The sequence below is a fragment of the Drosophila virilis genome, unplaced genomic scaffold (assembly GCF_030788295.1).
Source record: "Drosophila virilis strain 15010-1051.87 unplaced genomic scaffold, Dvir_AGI_RSII-ME tig00003822, whole genome shotgun sequence".
Classification (NCBI taxonomy): domain Eukaryota; kingdom Metazoa; phylum Arthropoda; class Insecta; order Diptera; family Drosophilidae; genus Drosophila; species Drosophila virilis.
The window spans coordinates 411,434-436,552 of record NW_027212957.1 but is presented as its reverse complement, the minus strand read 5'-3'; the positions used below and the strand labels follow the sequence as shown (position 1 = coordinate 436,552).

The 25,119-nt window shown below is 38.3% G+C and overlaps 1 protein-coding gene across 1 annotated transcript in view; it reads left to right on the top strand.

Annotated features, from left to right (window-relative positions):
- The window catches only part of side-VII (sidestep VII), a 168,826-nt gene that overhangs the window by 82,624 nt on the left and 61,083 nt on the right, over positions 1–25,119 (top strand). The window contains exon 6 of the mRNA XM_032433972.2: positions 13,355–13,529. Coding sequence (XP_032289863.1) covers positions 13,355–13,529 — 175 coding nt within the window. The remainder of the gene's footprint in view (positions 1–13,354; positions 13,530–25,119) is intronic.

The window sequence follows — 25,119 nt, the reverse complement described above, 5'->3', positions numbered from 1 at the left end:
GGGAGCTCCCGACTAGGGAATACCCTGAACCCTCTTATTCCAACACCAAATAAATAAAAAAAACAATTACCTTGGCAGGGTTAGTACTCGCTACTGGCCGCATTACTTGCTATGCCTCTACTCAGCAGCCACACCAATATTTAAGTACTTATAATAAAAAATGAACTAAAATAGCATTACAGAAAAAAGTCACGATTACCATGCTGTTAGAATGCGATAAAATGCGAAGCAGACGCGCATGAATGTAAGTGTGTATATGTATACAGAAATTCTTAAAGTTTCGCAAGCTGCCCCATCCAATTGCGCAGCTGCATATAACTTTGGGTTTTTCTTAACCGATTTTTATAAAATTTTCTACAGTATATCTTATTGTACCATAGAATAGTTGTGTATTCTGAAAAGGTCAATTGCATATAAACTATGACTTAAATTGGTTGGCAATAAAAGTTGGGTTATTAACATGATTTATAGCTGTTGGTCGGTAGCGGGGATGTGGTGATAGGTATAAAGTGAAAAATACTTGATATATATATAATATTCTTGAAGCAACATGTCATGTTTGGTGACTCTTTTATTTACCCATGTTGCTCAAAAACAGAATGTCGATATCGAATTTTACTGATTGCTTGAAACTAAGTAAGTTATCGACTATCGGAAACAAACTCGAATTGTCGCAGGCACTAGGCACTAGCACTAGGTGGACCTACATCTAAAATTTCAAGTCTATAGCTCTTATAGGTTCTGAGATCTTTGCGTTCATACATACGGACAGACGGACAGACTATATATGGAATATATGTACTTTATGGGGTCGGAGATGCCTCCTTCTGCCTGTTATATACATTTGCATTTTGTTTTAATACAATATACATATATAAAAAGATGAATCTAAAAGCGTCACTGATAAAATTATCTGTGAAAAGGGGAATGGTCGGTATGGCCGGACGGGCAAATAAAACACCTCTATCGGTCGGTGATGCTATTAGAAATTTTGTATTCTAATAAGGTTTTAAGCACTAAATTTTCATAATTTTATAAATTGAATAATTAGTAAGACACTCGTTTTTGTCGAACATTTAATAAATAAAAAATAAATAAAAAGAAAGGGAATAATATAATTCTTTAAAATAAAAATTACTGACTGAAGATTAAATGATTAAGGTATTTTTTATTTTTATACATAAACAATTTTTAAAAGTTTTAATTTAACCATATATGTTTAATTATTTTATAGTGTACTAGCGAGGATTTCCCGGCCTTGCCTTAAGAATGTTTTGAGATAAAAATTTTAGAAATTTCCTTTCATCTTAGTATATGCCCGTGGAATATATAAATCTATCCACCTTGATCTCCACTTCTATTAAAAAATATGTTTAAAGTGCATCAAATAAAGAACCAAATGTTGGTCGCCCTTGTTAGTCTTGTGGTAACAACCTTGAGGCCGAATAAAAAACTTGCGTTTATCAAATCAATCAACCGCATTTACCTTTTCATTAAGTTTTTATGTAGATCTTTGAAAATAAGTTTGATGCGAATCGATCAAAACTTTAAACTTCGACCTGACAAAGATTTTTGAAAATGTTTTTGAGGCCGATCGGATGGTAAGCAAAAAACTTTTATACACCCAAGTGAGCCCTGAGTAGCTTTTATAAGATCCGTTTTTAAAGTTTAGTCGTGATAGCCACACTATGCTTTAAAGTAATGCATCCAGATGACATCTCATACTTGCACTCTGGTAAATCGCATTCATTTGTAAGACCGCTCTCCAGTGCAACTAGCGAACCTGTAACAGCGTTTATACCTGTTTTGCTGGAATCCGTTGTTACTTAGCACTAAAGTTGGGTTATAAGGTATCGGCACCTGCTGTGGAACTAAGAAGAATTCTTTTCATTCTTTCGTAAGCTAATTCCGCCCGTTCCAGAAGAATAGTCGTCCTTCAACTATATTTTGCAGCGGTCTTTCCGATTGTAGATGATTTCGGTGCTTTAAAGATGGCTATAATATGCTTAATTGATTTATGTATTTATTCTGCGTCAATCTCAATCACAGTATCTCAAGCGGAGATGTAGCGAATACACATTTTGATTTAATTAACTTAAATCCCAAGTTCTGTAATTTTTCTTTGGTTGCATCTATGGTTCTTAGCAACTTATCAACATCTATCTTATTTCGCGGAATATCGTTAAAGAAGTTACGTACGTTAGGATTATTTTCAATGTGGCCTCCATTCCATCTCCATCCTCCAAATTGCCGGTAGTCGGTCGAATAGGACCTTGTGTGGCCGTATTTAATGTCAGTACGTGTGCGAATTTGTCATCAATGCACAAATGTGAATATGCATTAGTCACATCCAATGTGGGAACACTGTGCATCCTTTTATTTAGTTGAATATATCCTCTGTCCTCGGAGTCGGATGCTTATCAATGATCATTTAAGAATTTACAGTAGATTTGTTGTTGCCAGTGATTCGTATTCTTCCCGTGTATTGTAGATGCCCATTCTGAGTAATCAACTTGTTTAAAGAAGCCTGCAGAAATTTTTGTATTGATATCTTATACATCTTTTTGGCGAGCAAAAATGAGTTTCGCGTACAGCTTTAGAGGCTCTTGCTGCAGAGTCAAATATCGAATCGAATTTTGTAGTTGCTTTAGCTGTGCTCTCTTATGAATATGTCCAGATCTATACGGTTGATGTTGACAGAATTGTTTGTAAAGATCCCAGTAACCAAATTCACTTGCAAATTATGAGGTCCATTTTCGCCCTCACAGTGTGTGCAGTTTTCCCTTTACTACATATAGATTTAGTTTACGTGTTGTCTTTCCATAAGTCACGTGAACAACTGCTGATCACTGCAGCTTACAAACATTTTTTTTTTTTATCGTATTAAAGATTTAATGTTCCGAAGGGACTTTTCATTCATTATGCTGCTCGATGCACCAGTGTCTAGTTGTATCTCTTCGGGGTCGTCTGAATCTGTTAACTCGCAGATTTTTTTCGTTTTTGATGTACATACCTTGCTTATATGCCCTAGTTTATCACACGCGTAGGATGTTTCCTTTTTTAATATGCAATCTTTGCGCAATGTTGGCCTCCACATCCGTAGCACTTAGCTTGAAAATCCTGGCAAGTGCTGTAATTTTCCATGCCGAAAAACATTTGTTCTGTTAACAGGTTTCAAGCGAAGAACAACCGCTGCTAGTGATTCCTCTGGTTCCTGGCTTATTTCGCGGAATTCGCATCTCTCTGCGTAGAGGTTTTATTTGCCATCGAAGTGATTAATTGGCACTTCCTAAAGCTCGCAAAATTGTCATGTCTCTGGTTATCTCAGACTTATCAGGATACAATGCTGAATAAATGGTCGTCATTAATGATAATTATGACCACTCTTGACACCAAAAGTCGTTCGGGAAGCTACTTCATCATAAAAGTAAGGCTGAGATATTACTACAAATAGGGCGATAACTTTCATGCAACCAAAATATAGCTTTTATTGAAATTTTCCAAAACTTTATCTCCTATCTGATATGACTTGTTCGACCTGTTCTTATTTTCTAGTTCACAAAGCCTTCGCCTTATGCCAACTTTAAAAGGTGGATAGCTTGAGTGCATAACTTCAATTGGTTTTTAATTAAGTAGTAACGGAATGCATCGATCAGTTATACGCTATTGTTCCCATGATTATTAAATCAACAGTTTCATCCCACCCGTTGGCTTTATTCATAGCGCGTGCGATGTAAAACAGTGTACTATCACTAATCAAACAACATATACACTGAACAATCGGAGGACGGCGATGGGGCCACTCGTTTTCTGTACGGCTGGTCTAATGTCGCCTTAGTTTTTGTTCGGGTTCGAGACACGCTCGCGCGCTCGGACATCAAGAAAGTAAGAAATACATTTGACTTGTGCGATAGAACGGCATCGCTGCTTTTATTCCCTCGCACTACAGGAAACTGTTTTGGCTTACTCTCAGAGCTCTTTCAATTTGTGTATTAACCGTTATGCTGTCTGTGTGTGTATTTGTCCGCACAAGCAAAAATGCCCACAAATTCAATTTTTCTCAAAAGTCGGCGGACGAGTAATAAGAAATAATGAAAGGATTGCCACGTCGTTGAGAAATGCTCGCATTTTACACAAATGTGTGTGAATTGGCAGATCATGGGCGCAAAAGAAAATTAATTATTGGCACTCCTCTGAGGCGCTCCTCCTTTTACGGGTTTGAATTGATGAATGAATGTTAATCCCTTATTACCGTTAGGCCGAAAACCCTTTCGAACCTTTTGACCACAACCCTACCGTATTTCGATTTTGCGCAGTTTGCCGTGATTTCTACTGTTAAGCGGCTCAGTTTTGGGGAGAAAAAATCTTTCATTATTTGCTTTACATTTTTTTACGCTGCTCTGTGTGCCGTGTTGTGCTCCGCGGTTACTATCTCCCTTTGCTCATTTTGGTCGAACACGTCTATGTCGTTATATTCAAAAAAGGAAAAGATGGGGAATTGCATTGTATTGCGTTTACAACATCAGTGATGACAATGTAGCGTTTGAAGGAGCGAAGCTTGATCAGAAAACTGAATGACGTGTCTTACCTTTGCCTTGAAAATGACAAAAGTTTTTACAGAGTTGGTTTGGGACTCCTTTGAAAAAATTTACGGGGCTGTCAGAAGTCTTGATAGTGTAGGTCAGGGACTGTTCGCCGTGAATAGTAGCGTAATCTGATTGCGGGGACTCTTTTAAGGCGTAAATGTTTTGTCAGCAACATAGTTTTCTTTGCCTAATGATGTTAGGCGTTACGCTTTATTAAGCATTTGGATTTTTGTCGGATACCACAAATGTTTAAGGTTGGTGGTCAGAAAAAATATTCAGACTTCTTATTCCGCACTGGTAATTGCAGAGATTTCCTAAAGCTACTAAGCCGTGTGTAGCTACATCTGTGGTTAAGTCAAATTTTTATTTGAAGTCGGGATACGTCATCTGAGGCCTAACCCTTTTATAAAGCACCAATAATAGCAGGCTAATTCTATAAAAGATCTGAGACTGAACAAAGTGGAAGGGGTCTGAAATTATAGTATTGCCATCACTTTTTAATGTGTCCCGCAAACTCGCATGCCAGAATCAGAAAGACTTTTTAAGACCTAATTTACGTGTTTCACGTAGTCTTTATTTTTGGAGAAAATTATAAAATCGTATATTCTACCTAGACCTCTCCGAAAATAGACAAGACGATTTTATAATTTTGTTCGAAAATAAAGACCATAAAGACCATCGTCGATAGCTGTTTCGAAAATACTTGGATACATTTATAGCTAAAAAGGAAGCCTACAAAATGCGATCTTCCGTTTATTAAGAAAAAACGCTGTCTTTTCTATGTGTTTTTCCGCTAATTGTTTCTGGTGGAAGCCAGATTTGAAGTCCGAGGTTGTAAAATATTTTGCGTTTCCAATTTTGACAGTATTTTTGAAATAGAGGGTATAAGGTATTTGTCGTCGGTAGTATTCTGATATAGTTATTGAAATCTAAAACTGGTAGTTTCTTTCGATGGCCCGCTTAACCAAGACCTTTTTTATCTACAACCCAAGTGGGGTTATTGTAGGGTGACTTGGATAGATAATCTCGTGCCTTGAATCTGTTGTGTGAGCTGACGAATTTTTAAACTCAAATTTGCGTGCCTGTGCTTCGAGTGCAGACCTGACGGCAATTTCTAAAATTGCTCTGTTATTATACTCTGAACCCATTAAAAATGGGTGTAAGGATATATTGTATTTCTGCAAAATCCATATGTATGTAACAGGCAGAAGGAAGCATCTCCGACCCCATAAAGTATATATATTCTTGATCAGCACCAATAGCCGAATCGATCTAGCCATGTCCGTCTGTCCGTATGTATGAACGCATGGATCTCAGAACTTATAAGAACTAGATACTTGAAATTTTAGATGTAAATGATCCTAGCAGATCGAGTTTGTTTCCGATAATCGATAGCCTACTCCGTTTCCAAGCAATCGGTAAAAACTGAAATGGAAATCTTGTTTCTTGAGCAAATTGGGTAAATAATAAGAGCTAGAACCACCAAACATGATATGTTGCTTCTAGAATATTATATATATATATATATCAAGTATCTTTCATTTTGTACCTATCGCCATCTTTCCGATATCACCTCACAGCTATAAATCAAGTTTATATCGCAACTTATATTGCCAAACAATCTAAGCCACAATTTTAATGCAATTGATTTTTTGAGAATACACAAATATTCAGATCAGTTAAGAAAAAACCAAAGTTATATGCAACTGCGCAATTGAATGGGGCAGCAGCTTTAAGAATTTCTGTATACATGTACACACACACATTTATGCGCGTCTGCTTCGCATTTAAACAGCATGGTTATTGCCAATTTTTTTCTGTAATGCTATTTAAGTTCCTTTTTTATCATAAGTACTAAATTGTTTGTGGGGCTGCTGAGTAGAGGCATAGCAAGTAATGCGGTCTGTGGCGAGTTCGAGCCCCTCCGGGGAAGGTATATATTTATATTTTTGCTGGTGTGGCTGTTGAGTTAAGTCGACAGCAAGTAATGCGGCCAGGTCGAAGCCTACCAATGGACATTTTTTTTTAATTTATTTGGTGTTGGAATAAGAGGGCTCAGGGTATTCCGTAGTCGGGAGCTCCTGACTAGAACCTCTTACTTGTTTTTAATGGTTGCTCAGATAAGTTCCTGATAAATATACATTTAATGTATGTAAACATTGCATATCTTCCCTTATGTACTTTTTGTTGTTTATTGGGATATATTCTTAAACTTAAAAAAGTCCCTTGATATCTATAATATGATCTGTTTCATTTTTAATAAAACTTGTTCTTCTTATTCTTGTTTAAAATCTGACACTTTTCTATCATTATATTCCATTTCTTTCCATACCCACCACCCATTAAAAATGAGTACAAGTGTTATAAATTTATTGTGGAAAAGTATGTAACAGGTAGAAGGAAACATTTGCAATCCCATAATGTATTAAGTACATTTGTGATCAGCATTATACAGCTGTAGGTCAGCTTTGCAATTGCGATTGCATTGTTTTTTGTGCAGCTTTTTAAGCTCTTTTTTATACCCTGTACCCATTGAAAATGGGTAAAAAGGGTGTTATTTATTTGCGCAATTATTTGTAACAGGCATAAGGAAGCATCTCTGATCCAATTATGAGGTAGCTATTGCCACCTTGTATTGGCCACCAACTTAAGCTACAATTTTAATTCTCTTTACTTTTTGAGAATGCAAAGATGTTCCATGGTACAATTAGATACACTGTAGAAAATTTCATTAAGATCGGCATACACATTCGCAATAGTTATGTGTTTAAGCCGGTCACGTGTGTGCACCAGCACTAACCAAACAACATATAGACTGGGCATCACGTACAAACAGCGTAGTCACAAAAAGTATCGGAGGCATCTGGTCCAAAATCGCGAGTAAGGGAGTAAGATATACATATGATGTATTTTTGAACCGCTTACTCTACAGGAAAGTGCTTGGCGCACTCGCTTCCATATGATTTGTGTGATAGAACGGCAACGCTGTTCAAAATCAGAAATCCTAAAATCTTGTTAAATTTGCATCGGGGACAGGCAGGCAGGCAAGCAACAGGCACACAAGCGCATAAATGATTCTATTCATACACAAAATATGCAAGTATGCGTGTATAGCGAGTCCAAAATATTCTAAATGCACACATGGCAACGCTTGGGTACGCTTACCAACGATAGCGAGCTAAAATGCAAGAATTTCGCATCGACGTGGCAAACCCTTTCTCGATTTCATATTAGCCGTTCCTTCAAAAGGGTAGAAATGCCTCAGCATTTGAGAAAAATTGAATTTGTTTGCAGTTTTGCTTGTCGGACAAATACACACACACACACACATTGAAACGATCCCTAAACATAGAGAGAGCATTGAGAGCTGAGAGTAAGTGCGAGCGAGATAAAAGTTAACAGCGTTGCCGTTCTATCGCACAAATCATATGGAAGCGAGTGCGCCAAGCACTTTCCTGTAGAGTAAGCGGTTCAAAAATATATCATATGTATATCTTACTCCCTTACTCGCGAGTTTGGACCAGATGCCACCGATACATTTTGTGTCTACTTCTGGTACTCATGTCTAGTCTATATATTGTTTGGTTAGTGGCACCAGCTAGCGCAAATTCTAAGAATGTTTGTATACATGTACACACATACATTCATGCGCGTCTGCTTCGAATTCTATCAAGAGTATTGTAAATGCGATTGTATTATTTTAGGGGCTGCTACATTAATTTATTTTTTTCTCAAGAAGACGCAATTATTGGCGTGGCTGTAGAGTAGAGTCGACAGCAAGTAATGCGGTCAGTAGCGAGTTCACACCCTGCTAAGGGAACATTTTTTTTAATTTACTTGTATTACTTTAAGCAAGCGCTTAGCGCGGCCTGAATTTGATGTTGGTATAAGGGGATTAAGGAATACCCTATTGAAAGTAATACAAAAATGTTCCCTATCCCTAATATTCCATCTTTCATTTTTTTCTATGCTTTATTTTTTGTCGAGGTAGATAGTATTAACAAAGGCAATATAAACACTAAGATGAGTAACGCCATACAACAAAATGCTACTATGCAGCTTGATTTTTTGAAAATTTAGAACGAAAACGAAATCTGTAGCATTGTGCTCTCACAGCTGAGAGAACGAAAAAGCTAAAAATAGAACTTGCTCTCAGCTTCGGCTCTGTGACGGCCGCGCACGCAATTATGTTTGTATGCGTGTTAATATACATACATAACAGCATATTTGGATGTGTTGTTATCCACTGCTCTGGCAAAGTCTCTGGCTCGACTTAGAAATACATATTTTCTGCGGAGCCAACCTCAGTACACAAAATGCATTCATATATCAACACAAATTTGGGATAGGTCATGATCTGCGTAAGAAAACTAACAAAATTAATTTCTTGCCAGCCAAAGCCACAGCAATGAATAACAACACATACATACATACTTTGTAGTTCTTATGCATATATAATTCACGCATACAACGAAAGGCGCACGCACGCTGTTGGCTAAGACAAGAACTTTTCTCGAGCATACACTTTCCAAAAAGAAAAGTGATATCAATCTATGTGTGCTATTTTCTTAACATAGTTATTGCGCAAGAAGGGCCTTGTGTAAAAATTATAAAAGCTCTTTAATTTTCCTGTAAAATTATTTGTTAATATCTAGGGTAATATATCATTTAAATAAAGCATGCATTTCATGGATATAGCTCAAGCACTTTGCGTCGATCGTAAGTTCTAAACTTTTTCGCTCAATGTACTTCGAAAACGAAGCGACGCAAAGCAATCTCGACCAGCTTTGCTGAAGGCAGGCTGGCGACTAACTTCGTATCTCGTGTCAGCATCAGCCAGCCGCGACTTCGGCTTTCGTTCGTCTGATCTTTGGAGAACGAACAACCAGTCGGCAGACATGCCGTACGAAGTCTCAAAGGCCAGTGGAAAGGCCAGGCTAGAAATTTTGCGTCGCATTCAAATGTATGGGCGTTACTTATCTTAGTGTTTATATTATCTTTGGTATTACGGTCTTCCGTGGAAAATCTCGTAGGTTGTGTGTTTTGTTGTTGAGTGGATTGAATTATGGTATGTTGTAAGCGTTGCGAAGAAAATCCTTAACAAGTATGTTTGTGAATTCAGAACCTTGATGCAAATACGTTTTTGCATGATTCCGAATGTGTCGGTCTCGAGTGTTTATCAAATGTCGCAGTCATTAAAAATGTGCGAAGTTGTGGTGTTTAATAATGGGAAGTATATGGATCTTCACAAATGGGCTACTGTTTAATCTATTCCCCTGTGATTGCTAGCCACATAATATCGGTTTATTTTTTGTCCTTGTTAGTTTGGGTCAGTTATCGGTTAATAACCTTGTATAATTAGGTTGGTACGAAGTTTTCTTTAAAATATTATTTAATAGCTTTGACTGTCTAGGGATCCCTTTTAAGATATTAGTTATTTTGTTCCCATCGTAATGGGTTTCTGATATCGTTCTTCTGATATTGTTTTTGAAAGGCATGGAGTTGTATTCCAACTTTGAATACCGTTTTTACATTAAATTCGTTTAAAGGTTTGTTTACCAGATCTGGTAATAAACAGAATTAAAAAAAAAAGTAATTTGGAGGTTTGGTTGAAATCGGGGTTGTCTAACACAGTCCCGCTTAGTTATTCTTGAAAATGGGGGAAGCGACGTCGTTCATATCTACGTCGCCAGTGACGCGGCTAAGAGCGTCAGCTAATACGTTTTGGGGTCCTTTCTTGTATTTTATCTCGTAGTCATACTCGAGTAACTGTACTTTCCTTCGTATGGATTATGGCTAACATTTCCATCTCTGCAGTTGAGTAATTTATCTTAGTTTCCGATAAAGTTCTGTTAGCGAACGACAACGATTTGTCATGGTTAATAGTGCTCTGAGACGAGACTGTCCGAATGGGGAATTTACTATAAGTATAAACGGCTATTTGAAATCAGGATATTGAAGGATCGGGGGCTGTATATCAGAGCTTAGCAAGTTTCAAATGCCTTACTTTATTCGTCATCTATTCTGACTGTGGCTTTGCTTTCCAGTTGTTGTCTTAAGGGCTTAGTGATTGCTGCGAAAATTATTTACGAAGTTGCTATAGTAACCGGAGGTTTAAATTCGCTCTATTTAACCTGTTGAACACCTATTTTAGGTCATTGACGTGTTCTTGGAGTGATGATGATACCTTTAAGGTCTGCTAAGATGTTCTCCACACTCTTTGGAAGGTAGCTGGGGCGTTTGAGAGCTCAAAGAGCATTTCAACAAATTCAGATTTGCCAAAAAGACTGATTTGCTTTCCACTTGCTAAATCTAAAGCTGTAAAGTATTTGGCTTTACCTATCCTGTCGAAAACGCCGCTAATATTTGGCATGGGATTTTAACTTTAACGGTCTTTTTATTCAGTTTTCTGTAATCAATCACTTATCTCTATTTTGATACCTTGAACGCATTAAAAATGGGTAAAAATTATGTATTTGTGCAAATCTATATAACAGGCAGGGGGAAGCATCTCCGCTCTAACGATATATATATTCTTGATCAACTCAGAACCTATAAGAGGTAGGAAATTTAGCTATTAGTCCTCCTAATGCCTGCGCAGATCGAGCTTGCTTCCGATAATCGATAACTTACTACGTTAAAAAGCAATCGATAAAAATCGATACCTAGAAGTCGAAGTCATTGACGATTTTGAGGGTATTCTTGTCACTGTCTGGAGTTGTTGGTCGGGGTATTTCCTAATTTCAGATAAACTAGTACTAATCCTGATCCAACTCCTAATGCTTACGATAAGTTTTTAAACTTCTCCAACAGTAGATATTTAATTTTGATAACGGTGAATGTTTAATTTGAAGTTTGTGTCTTGGTTTATCTATCTTAAGTTAGTTTTTCTAGTTTTACCGTTGTTTGAAAGGTCTTAAGTAATTTTGACTTAATCAGGCTAAGCAATATTTAGATATAATTGTGTGTAGTGTGTGTATGTTATAAGAATTATTTGAAGCTGATATATACATATGTGGAGTGTATTGTGCCTGTGTCTCTTCCCTTCTCTTCCCTTATTGTTGTGTGTTTAGTATCTGCAATTGGTTATAATAGTATTTTTTTTGCTTATATATTTTTGTAAAAATATTCATGCTATGATTCGATTGTTGTAAACGATTCAGTAGCTTTCTATAATTGGTAGTTTGTGTATCAAAATGGAAGGAAAATGTGCATATGTGTGTGTGTTTATTATTTTGTTTTACTTACTGTTTTTGCTGGGAAAAATGTTAATTTTTACTTACTTTTTTTTTATTGTATTTATTGGGAAACATTATTGATTTTATTTCGTTTGCCTAATAGTATTGGCAGCGTAAATCGAGTGAAGTGGCTATGAGTTTTATTGTACGCTTCAGTGACCTATACGAAATAGTTCAAGTTGCATCCAGAGTTTCGATGCGTTTGATATCTTGCTTCAGTGGCCTTTTGAAAAATGAACTGATCCGCGTCCAGCGTTTGGTGCACCTTACAGTTGTCACTTATTTTATCTTTAAAAAACTTTTTTTAACTTGTTTTCATATTAATTAGATTTCATTGCTTTTGTTCGCTGCCTTTATTGGCTGGTGTGAATATAAATTATATTCGCCTTGTTCGCCTTTATTGGCTTGGATGCTTTTACATGTTCTTTGCCTTGTTGGCGTCTCTGTCCACTGTATTATGATGAACCTTACGTGATACGATGTGGTTTGCCCACGTACATTTTCGAACGTTTTTACTGATACAACCGTCGGACTGCCGCTATGACTTTTACCGCACGCTCAGTGACCTATACTAACCAATTCGAGTTGCATCTAGTGTATTGATGCGTTTAAACGACTTGCTTCAGTTTCTTATTCAACAACGTTCAATGTTTCATGCAACTCGCGGTTGTCTATCACTGTTTGCCACCATTGCTGTTGGAACGTAGAGAGCCGCATTCGTTGCTGAGCCCAAAAGACCGCATGGAACAAGTTGTTTGGTTTGATTCCACATATTGTGATCTCTACTACTACAAAATTAGAGTTAATATCATATTCATCCTTAGTCTTTGGCCCTTGGTACTAGGGATTGTCCATGGGATTGTAAATTTGTTCATTGAGCGTCTGCGTCAGTTAACAGTTATTGGCAGTCAGTTATTTAGTTGATTTTATAAAGTAACAGTATAACAACACATATAAAGCTTCTCTTGCATATCCCAGAATGAAATCTCTGTATCTTTATTTCTAAAGCTTAAGCTAAAGGTAAAACAATCATTTCGCTTTATGTTAGCAACATGTATATGGGAAACTGCTGTTACAGCAAGTCAAGTGAAAACTATCGCAGCGAACATCCTGCTAAAGCGCAAGATCAGCATTGCAACAAAGTGTCACAACGCTGTGCTGGGCAAGACAGGTTCCCCGGAAGCATACTATAAGGAATCCAGCATGAAGTATTAATTAATGAAGAGAGTAATTCCCATTACGCACGTATATTTTTAATAATATATATTGAATTGCATTTGTGATTGTATTATTTAAAGTATTTCTCTTTAAAACTAAATTCTTTGTGTGACTTTAGAGTGTGAGCCGGTAGCGAATTGCTCAGTTTGATTCAAGATAGTTCTGTGCTCTGCTCCAGAAGATGGAACAACCTTAAATGTTGGTATAAAAAGGTTTGGGCAATCCACTAGTCGGGCACTTCAGAATATATATACTTTTATATTACTTTTTCTTGTTTTATTCTAAGTACTAACAACAATTTTTTTTTTTTAGGAAATCAAAGCAAATATCACATCAGCTGTGCCTAGATTTACAGTTTCTGGACTCGTTCCTGGCAATACATATGTGTTATCAATTTCCGCATATAATTCTAAAGGTCGATCTGATCCAACAATAGTTAACGCTGCAATGCTCAGAATGCCTGAAAAACAGCTAACATTTGAACAAAGTAAGTGATACCAAATGTAAAGTTTGACAATCTATACTCAAAAAAAAAACCATCAAATTTTTCGCAATTCGCAAAATTTAATTTTATATGTTCGGTTAGACGACGATTACAGGCGGTTATATGATAAGTAGTGTCAAATAGAAATTTTAATATGTTTCTTTACATCCAGCTTGTAGTCGATCCGGTCGGGCTTAGTTTTATGAATATAATTATTTATTATATTAAGATCTTATTCAAGCGGTTATATGCATTAAGAGTTGAATCGAATTCCGGGGATCTCATGTATGTTGGTGCCTAAGGTGGAATAAAATGGCATTTCATCCATCCGGCCAGATATGCCCTTCTTCACAACTAAATTTGGTATTAGAAATTAAAAGAGATTTCCAACATTAAAATGAAAGCAATATAAGAAAACTATATAATTTTAGAATATAAATTAGGCAGAAAATATAGAGAAAAAAAGGAATAAAAATAAAAGCGCATTTGAAATAGGTTATAATGATAGTTGGTAGAATTCCTTAATCAATGATTATGAAAGGATTACAGAGGATTCTGTGGAGAATAATACACGAAATGAGTAATGCAATGCGAAGTCTGTCGTCCATGTTGGTCGAAATAAAGAGCGGTGGTTTCCTGTAGGTCTGGAGGGAGCAGGGTATTAAATACCCCCTAACAGAAAAGGATAATTGATGATTCCAATAATTACCTTGTGTACGAAGATAACACGGAAAATTGTCCTACGGTTGGCTAAAGATGGAAGATTAAATAGAAAAAGCCTGATGGAATTCAGTGGTAAACGAGCTTAAGCCTCGTAAGAAAAAAAGTTGGTTGGCTAAAGATGGAAGATTAAATAGAAAAAGCCTGATGGAATTCAGTGGTAACCGAGCTTAAGCCTCGTAAGAAAACAAGTAAGAGGTTCTAGTCGGAAGCTCCCGACTAGGGTATACCCTGAACCCTCTTCTTCCAACATCAAATGCATATATATATTCTATTTTAGAAGCTACTTATATGTCAAGTTTCGTGACTCTAGCTCTTATTATTTACAAAAATTGCCCAAAAAACAGGATATCGATATCGACTTTTATTGATTGCTTGGAAACGGAGTAAGTTATCGATTATGTCCGACATAGAAAAGATAGTCTTCTCAATTAATAGCGGAAAATTTGAAGTCCTAAGACTCCCCTTCGGCCTACGCAACTCCCCAGCCATATTTCAACGAAGTTTTGATGACATATGAAGAGCACCCATAGGAAAACGTTGCTATGTTTATCGCAATATTCCTAAAAACAAAATAGCATTTTAACAACTTACGATTAGTTTTTAAGACGCTCGAACGAGCCAATTTCAAATGCCTATTAGACAAATGCGAGTTTAAAAACGATAATTTCGAATTTATCGGATTCGCAATCAGCAAAGACGGTTTAAGAACCAACCTAAGGGCAATAATTAGGCCTCCTAAGCCAGAAACATTTCATTAAGTTAGTTTATTTGTAGGCATGTTGGATATTACCGCAGGCTTATTAAAGGTTACGTAGAAATAACAAAAATTAACTACTCTTAGAGGAGGAGTAGGTTCTTTAGAACCGTCTCAAAAAGAACTTGTATTAACTTATATGCAAAGAGAGTTTGCCACTTACGCACGTGCGTATGCGTTGGTGAGCACACGTGTTTCTAGCCAATAGGAACGGTTGATAAGCGATTGTTTTAATAATTTAAGGATATTTAAGTTTTGAGCTTAAAGTTGACACAAACTCAAATTGGCTATAATATATATGACTAAATTTTTACAATAATAAAAAAGTTTTGAGTAAATTGGCATATAAAAGCATATATAATTTATTTTCATTCATACTACATTTTCATTCATACTACATTTAAGCTAAATGTTGATCCAATTCACGCTGTCAACGACGACAAAAACAACGTCACTTAAAATCTGATTATGAATGAGCTTACTAAATGTAGCCAACAGGCAGCATTGCGGAGGTCAGGGACAGCCATCGCGTTTATAGTAACCGGATGCGTGGCTCAATCAAGCTAAGAGTCGGCTTAGACTTGAGACACTTGTAACCGGCGGCCAACAAACAACAAAGAAAGTTTCCTTGTTTGTTACACTTCGCGCTACGCGCTTGCGCACCTGGGCCTTAAAAGATCGTATTTGCTTGAGATATTTACCTATTTAATGCATGAGGGAATACAAGATGCATTATTTAAAAAATACTTTCCTCCTCTGGGATGGAGCTCACATTTCGACCAAACAACCGACCTATTTCCCATTACGCCCTGAGAGACACTACCAAATGAAATCATGGAACTAAAGTAGCATCGAATGCACACACGCAGCATACAATCAATTACAATTTTTATTAAATTTAAGGAATCCATAATAGACACGCATATGACTATATGTAAATAGTGTGTGTATATACATATTCACAATAACAGAGCTTTGAATCACTGTTATTCATTGCATGGTATAACCAAAGACAATATACACACTAAGATGAGTAACGCCATATGCTCAGTACACAAAATGCATTCATATATCAACACAAGTTTGGGATAGGTCATGATCTGCGCTAGAAAACTAACAAAATCAATTTCTTGCCAGCTAAAGCCAGAGCAGTGAATAACAACACATACATACATACTTTAAAGATCTTATGCATGTATAATTCACGCATACAACGAAAGGTGCACGCACGCTATTGGCCGAGACAAGAACTTTTTTCGAGCATACACTGTCCAAAAAGAAAAGTGAAATCAATCTAGGTGTGCTATTTTCTTAACATAGTTATTGCGCAAGAAGCGCCTTGTGTAAATATTATAAAAGTTCTTAAATTTTCCTGTAAAATTAATCGTTAATATCTAGGGTAATATATATTTTAAATAAAGCATGCATTTCATGGATAAAGCACAAGCACTTTGCGTCGATCGTAAGTTCTATACTTTTTCGCTCAATGTACTTCGAAAACGAAGCGACGCAAAGCAACCTCGACCAGCTTTGCTGAAGGCAGGCTGGCGACTAACTTCGTATCTCGTGTCAGCATCAGGAAGCCGCGACTGCGGCATTCGTTCGTCTGGTCTTTGGAGAACGAACAACCAGTCGGCAGGCATGCCGTACGAAGCCTCAAAGGCCAGATGAAAGGCCAGGCCATAAATTTTGCGTCGCATTCAAATGTATGGGCGTTACTCATCTTAGTGTTTATATTGTCTTTGGTATAACCAATATATACAAACTATTTTAGTCAATGTAGGTCCTAACGTATTAGAAGCATCCCTACCGCCAAAAGTTGATATATTTGCGTAATTTAATTAATAAGATATGTCCAGTCGGAGATCAATCCTTTTATGCGTTTTTATACCCATAAAATTACAATAAATGGAGTCACTAAAAAGAATATATAACAAATATATATATATATATATATATATGTATATATATATATATTGTCTGGTTACGCAGCCAAAACAACTGGAGCGACCTCGCAACTGATAAGAGCAGCATCTTAATTTTATCTTATAATACTCGCTCTGCAAAGCAAGTGCCTAAATTTCGCTCTTAAGAATTCATTTACATAGAGCTGCCGCTCTTCGCTGTAACGATCGTTTTATTGCCCTAGCTTTACTTATGCGAAGGCCTCGATGCTGCGCATCGAGTTAGTTAAGTCAGTTCGTTTCATGCATTTGGTAGGCATCGGCCACTTGCATTACTCAAAATTATAACTAATAGTTGTCTCTTCGCTTAAATCGGCACGTACTAATTCGGGTTCGCTTGCTTATACAAACTATTGTTCTTAAATAATAAGCACAGACCAATTCGGGTCTGCCTGCTTCTCGTAACTTTAAGAAATAAAAAACAATTTTGAACACAAAAAATAAATAGTTAATTATTTTTATTTGTGAAAGCTATTGAAAAAGCTCAATAGCGCAACATTTGGTGACCCCAACGTGAATTTTATTTTTGTTGTTGTAAGATTATTTGCTTTACATTAAAGAAATAATCTTAAAAGACACCACCTGGCATTTCGTTTTGTGCACTTTATATACACACATACTTATCGCCGTCGCTTTGCCTACTCTCTTGGTCGCTTAAAGCCTTTGCTCATTCGTGCGGTACTTATGTTAAAGCTATTGCCGTTGCTTCACTACATAGCTTGACAATTGCGTTCGCCGAAGTTCTTATTGTACAACTATTGTTTTTTGAACGGTTTGCATGTACTAGCGATCACCGTTGTTAGTTACTCAGCTAGTTTCGCACGCGCTTTCTATCACGCTTCTAATGGCAACCGAAAATAATGCCTCTAGTGCAGTGCCCTCTGCAAACAGGGTGACCTTTCTGAAGCGCAAAGCCATTTCAATTTATGACAGTTTGCAAACACTTCGAAATGTTCTAACTAATTCGACACTTAGTGCAATTGATGAGTGCGGTCTTAGTGTTAGGCTGAAGCAAATCGAGCGGCTTCAGACCTCATTTGATATTACTCACACCAGCCTCGAAGAAGTAGACTTTGATGAAATCGGTAACCAATTGCGTGAGGACTTCGACGAGTTAGCAGTTTCTATGGAAATTTCGGTTCGGAGTGAAATTGCGAAACGTGTCTCAAATATGCCCTGCTCAACATTTCGCGACCAATCTGTGCTGCCCTCGCAGACAGTTAGAGCAAAGGCACCGCCAACACTACCCTCAATAAAGTTGCCTACGTTCAGTGGTGGTTACACAGAATGGGCCGACTTTTATTCTATGTTCACAACCATCATAGAAAATCATCCTGATCTAGCAGATATCGAAAAGCTGCAGCATCTTCGATCGTGCCTGAAGGATACAGCGCTGGACGCGATTCGATCATTGGAAATAACAAACGATAATTATGCCATAGCACTTAATTTATTGGAGAAAAGGTTTAATAATAGACGTTTCGTTTTTCAGGCACACATACTTGAGATATTACGGCTCAAGAGGGTGGCAGGTGGATCGGCCGTGTCGCTAAGGGAGTTATCCGACCAATTCAACGCACATTTTCTCGTGTTAAAGAGCATGGGCAACTCCAAACAAATCGCTGGATGCATCATTGTGCAGATTATTTTACAAAAGCTGGACCCAATATCACAAGCCAAATGGGAAGAAAGGCTAGCGTCGTTCGTTAATTTAATACCATCGTGGGAGCATATGGCTACGTTTCTGGAGCAGAGATGCCGAACAATGGAAACCGTAAATTTTGCCCCTAGCCATCAGGTGGGAAAAACTAGAGCAGTAGATCGTCATTTATCGCCACTAACCACGACGCACCTGTCTGCGTCTTTTGTGACAGCCCTGATCATAGTGTATATAATTGTTCTTGATTTGGAAATTTGACCCCTGCATTACGGCTTAGGGAGGCAAAACGAGTTGCATTGTGCTTGAATTGCCTAAAGAACGGTCATCAATTGCGATCATGCAGCTCTGGATGCTGTCGGACCTGCGGGGCGAAACATCATTCTCTGCTGCATTTGAACAATTCCGTATTTCCGTCTGGTCAGCTGACTGAGCCTGCAAATTCATCGCCGATAGCCCATGCCTCTTTCGCTAAATCATCGCCATCTACCTCCACATCTCTTGTTGCCCAGTATTTCAGTAGTGTTGTTGTCGTCTTGGCTACGGCTTTGATCTTTGTAAGAAATCGCTCCGGCACTTTGATACCTTGTCGTGCCCTTTTGGATTCTGGTTCTCAGCTTCACCTTATAACGTCGCGCCTTGCTCAACAGCTTCAGCTAAAGAAGCACAAGTCCTCAGCCATTGTCTCTGGTCTAGGAGATTCTCGTTTTGAAAGAGAAGGAAACACGGTCACTATCACAATACAGTCTCAAGTCTCTGAATACTCAACATGCCTTACAGCTCTGGTAGCGCCTAACATAACTGATAGTCAACCGAGTTTTACTATCAACACGAAGAATTGGAACATTCCCGATAACATAAAACTTGCAGATCCGTCTTTCTTTAAACCTCAACGCGTGGACTTGCTACTTGGAGCTAGCCTGATTTACGACCTTCTCAGCGTCGGCCAGATAAGGCTTCTCCCAGGACTACCGTGTCTTCAAAAAACACGGCGTGGTTGGGTAGCTTGGAGGCGGACCGCGCTTGAGTGGTTCTATGTTAATGGCAAAGCATACTGCGGGCAAACTTGAGTCTAGTTCTGAAGAACGTGCTGATGAATTGGTTCGAAGATTTTGGGAGATACCAACAAGCCTTTCGTCGGTTCCTGACCCTGGAACGCAAACTACAAAATCGTCCAGATCTGATGATTCAATATTCAAAATTTCTAAAGGAATATTTGGATCTTGGTCATATGTCGCCTGATGCTCCAGAGTATATAGGACTTTGTCAATACTTTCTTCCTCATCACTGTGTCTTTAAAGAAGATAGTTCAACGACAAAATTGCGAGTCGTTTTCGACGGCTCAGCAGCTTCGTCATCAGGTTATTCATTAAATGAACTATTGATGGCTGGACCTGTTATTCAAGGCTCGCTGTTTCATATCCTTCTTCGCTTTCGTAATTTCCCGATCGCCCTAACAGGAGATATTGGAAAAATGTATCGCTACGTACGCGTTTCAGCACCGGATGATTTTCTCCAATGCATTCTGTGGCGAGACTCGACAGAACAGGATATAAAGATTTTTAAGATGGATACAGTTACATACGGAACAAAGCCAGCTTCATTCCTCTCTATCCGTGCTATGCATCAGCTGTCTATGGATGAGGAAACTAATTTTCCAATTGGATCTCGGATTTTGCGGCGTGACTTCTACGTTGATGACCTCATTTCAGGGGTCACCCCAAGAAGCAAAGAACAAAGGAAGTTGCGAAAGTGGTACTCAAACAATTCTGCTGTACTGAAAGGGATACCCATAGAGGACAGAGAATCTTCCCTAAAGTTTGATGATGGTAGCGACATCACCAAGACTCTTAGACTCGCTTGGGACTCAGCGTCGGATCGATTGTTGTTTTCGTTTTCGTCCATTCAGCAGAGATCTAAACCATCCAAAAGATCAATACTATCGACCATAGCTCGCTTGTATGACCCGCTTGGACTCATAGGGCCGGTAATTGCCAAGGCTAAAATCTTTATGCAGCAGATCTGGAAGGAGAAGCTTGAGTGGGACGAGAGCTTGCCATCATCACTGGCAACAGCTTGGCATGATCTTTGCTGCAGTTTTGACAAGGCACAGTTTCTTAAATTTCCTCGTCTCGTGTCAATACCTGCAGCAGAGTTAGAAGTTCACGGTTTCTGCGACGCCAGCATCGAAGCATATGGGGCCTGTGCCTACGTCCTTTCACGACGAACATCAGCCAGTTATCAGCTGTTGTATTCCAAATCGCGTGTAGCTCCTCTGAAAACAATCACAGTTCCAAAGCTAGAGCTCTGTGGTGCCGACTTATTATCTAATCTCATGCGTGAGATATCTAAAATGAATCTGTTCGATGGAAAATTCTACTGTTGGTCGGACGCTTCTGTATGCCTTTCCTGGATAAGGACCGAGCCCTGCAGGCTCAATGTGTGTGGCTAATCGCGTCACAGCAGTTCAAGAGCTAACTAATGGCATGGAATGGCGTTACGTGCCTACTTCACTCAACCCGGAAGATATACTCTCGAGAGGATCTACGCCCAGTGAATTAGATCAATCGTCACTGTGGTTCAACGGCCCAGAATTTCTAGTAAAAAACAAATTGGACTGGCCTGCTTCTTGCTTGTCAGAAAGGACAGAACTCGAACTTAAAAAAAGGGTCCTTATTGCGTCATCTCCTTCGTTAACTGTCACTTGTAAATACGTCAACTCATTTGATACAATGCAGCGTATATTCGGATATATTTATAAATTCATACACAGAAGCAGGCATCCTGGACTAACAGTGTCTGATATACAATATGGGACCCAACTCTTACTAAGGCTCGTCCAGAGAGCACACCTGTGGGAAGAGATCAAATCATTGCAATCGAGAAGAGTTGTTAAACCGTCCAGTTGTATCGCATCACTTAACCCTGTTTTGGATGATTTCGGAATTCTTAGAGTTGATGGGCGCTTGAAAAACTCTTCGCTGGATTTCGACGCTCGCCATCCAATAATTCTTCCGTGTCACCACCCCATCACAAACTCAGTCATCACACGGTTTCACAATCGGGACTAACACGCTGGTCCACGGGCACTTCTTGCTCATATTCGGTTGCACTATTGGCCGATTGGTGGAAGGAAGACCGTAACCAAGGTGGTTGAAAAATGTGTGAGATGCTTTCGTGCCAAGCCTCGATTAATAGAGCATATAATGGGTGATCTGCCCAAAGAACGTTTGACTGCTTGTCGAGCCTTTGAAGTCTCTGGTGTTGACTATTGTGGACCATTTTTCTATAAGCCAGACATACGAAATAAAGCTCCAGTCAAATGTTACATGGCTGTCTATGTCTGCTTCGCGACTAAAGCGGTTCACCTGGAACTGGTCAAGGATCTGTCGACAGCTTCTTTCTTGAATGCGCTTAAGAGGTTTATATCGACTCGAGGCAGGCCATCTCAGATATGGTCGGATAACGCTACCATCTTTGTCGGCGCCAAAAACGAGCTTCTGGATCTCAAGCATCTATTCACAAGTCGTAATCATATTGGGTCAGTGCATAATTTTTGCATGGCTGATACCATTGATTGGAAATTTATACCTCCTCGTTCACCGCATTTTGGCGGCCTTTGGGAAGCAGCAGTGAAGACAGCCAAACATCATTTTTATCGTGCTATTGGATCTTGTGTTCTCAACTTCGAAGAGTTTCGCACCCTAGTCTGCCACATAGCATCGATAATTAATTCCAGGCCATTGTTTCCACTTTCAGAAGATCCAGCAGATCTAGATGTGCTCACTCCAGCTCATTTCTTGATTGGTGGACCCAGCTCATCGTTCTTTGAACCTGATGTGACGCACCTTCAATTCAATAGTCTGGCACACGTAACGTACCTCCAACAACTGTTTTGGTCTCGCTGGCGTGAAGAATACTTAACACTGCTTCAGCAGCGCTCCAAATGGCGTATTCTGAAACCAGGCCTATGCGTCAACGACATAGTGCTCGTAAAGGATGAAAATCTTCCGCCTGTAAGGTGGCCACTGGCGAGAATCGCAGAGTTAATCGTGGAAAAGGATGGAGTCGCTCGAGTAGCCATTTTGCGCACCGCAACAGGAGAAACGAGAAGAGCTGCAAACAAGCTATGCCTATTGCCCATCAGGGAATCTGTTGAAAGCCCATGCCTTCCAACGGAGGGAGAATGTCTGGTTACGCAGCCAAAACAACTGGAGCGACCTCGCAACTGATAAGAGCAGCATCTTAATTTTATCTTATAATACTCGCTCTGCAAAGCAAGTGCCTAAATTTCGCTCTTAAGAATTCATTTACATAGAGCTGCCGCTCTTCGCTGTAACGATCGTTTTATTGCCCTAGCTTTACTTATGCGAAGCCCTCGATGCTGCGCATCGAGTTAGTTAAGTCAGTTCGCTTCATGCATCGCCCACTTGTATTACTCAAAATTATAACTAATAATTGTCTCTTCACTAAAATTGGCACGTACTAATTCGGGTTCGCTTGCCTATATATAAACTATTGTTCTTAAATAATAAGCACAGACCAATGCGGGTCTGCCTGCTTCTCGTAACTTTAAGAAATATAAAACAATTTTGAACACAAAAAATAAATAGTTTATTATTTCTTTTTGTGAAAGCTATTGAAAAAGCTCAATAGCGCAACATATATATTTACGGTATTAAATAAGCAGCTGCGTCGTTTTTTATTGCTCTCGGCTGTCAAGGGCCGGCGTTCGGATGACACTTTCAATAATATTTTTATGGGTAACGAAATGGACGAAAATAGATGACTTACTGACGCGCCAAAATATTGTCACTATGTATACCCTGAACCCATTAAAAATGGGTGAAAAGGGTATATTGTATTTGAGCAAAATGTAAATGTATGTAACATGCAGAAGCATCTCCGACCCCATAAAGTATATATATTCTTGATTAGCATCAATAGCCGAGTCGATCTAGCTAAATCCGTCTGCCTGTCTGTTCATCTGTCCGTTTAAATGAGCTCAAGGATATCAGAACCTATAAGATATACACACATGCAATTTTACCTGTAGGTCCTCCTAGTGCCTGCGCAGACCGAGTTTGCTTGCGATAATCGATAACTTTCTCCGTTTCCCAGCAATCGATACAAATCGATTTTGACATCCTGTTTTTTGAGCAAATTGGGTAAATAATAAAAGCTAGAATCACCAGCATAATATGTTGCTTCTAGAATATTATAATATATCAGCATATCAATAGCTTTCACTTTATACCTATCGCCACCTCCACGCTACCGACCCATAGCTATAAATGAAGTTAGTAACCCAGCTTGTATTGCACACCAATTTAAGCCTCAATTCAAATTCAATTGGCTTTTTAAGAATACGCAAATATTTTATGGTATAATAAGATATACTGTAGAAAATTTCGCTAAGATCTGTTTTTGTTTTGTTTTTCGCACGAGTTTGCAACGCAAATTTGAAAAATTTGTGTATACATGTACACACACACATTCATGCGCGTCTGCTTCGAATTCTACTGATAACTTAATTTGTAATTGCGTTTGTATTGTTTTCTGTGCTGCTGCTTAAATTCTTTTTTTTTTCACGCTGAGACTAAATTATTGGATTTATTAACTATTTATTTTTATTTTTTGGCTGCTATGGCTGTTGAGTGAAGACGGCGGCAAGTAGTGCGAGGGAACATGTTTTTTTTAATTATCTTTAATCCCACAAACAAACGCGTTGCGCTAGCTGTATTAAGTGTTGGAATAAGAATAATCGAAGTATCCTGTAGTCGGAAGCGCCGACAAGAACCTCTTATTTGCTTTATACTGCTGCAGAGGGTAGTATAATATACTCTCAAAATTTTTATATGGCTATATCTCAAACATCATACGGTATATTGTATATATGTTTGATCAAATCAACAGCCGAGTCGATACAGTTATGTCGGTTTGTCTGTTTCTATGCGAACTTGTCTCTCAGTTTTAAACCTATCGTCATGAAACTTTTCAGAAGTACCCTCATCCCGTTGCACGATGTACATATGTCGGAACCGGCTAGATCAGACCACTTTATCATACAGCTGCAAAAGGAACGATCGGTCGAAAGTACAATTGAAAAAATTCTGTTGGAAAACTAATTTACATTGGACCACTATATTATATATCTGCCGTAGGAACAATCGGTTGAAAATGAAGTTCTTATATGAAAAACATTTTGTTTTTCAAGATATCTTAGCCATTTTCGGCGTTAAATATTTTCTTTATGCTTCTTAGTTACGGGCAAAGCATAATGAGCATTATGAAAAGGTTGGGTCTACAAGGGTCTTTTGTTTTTTTTATCGATTTGACGACTCTATTTATGCTTAGTTGTGACACATGTCAGGAGATAATTATAATACCTTCTACAAATGTATACAACTGGCATCGCTGCAAAACAAACTGCATCGGTTACAAGACACTTGCATTTGGAGAGAAGTTGCGTTTATTCATGAAAATACCTACTCA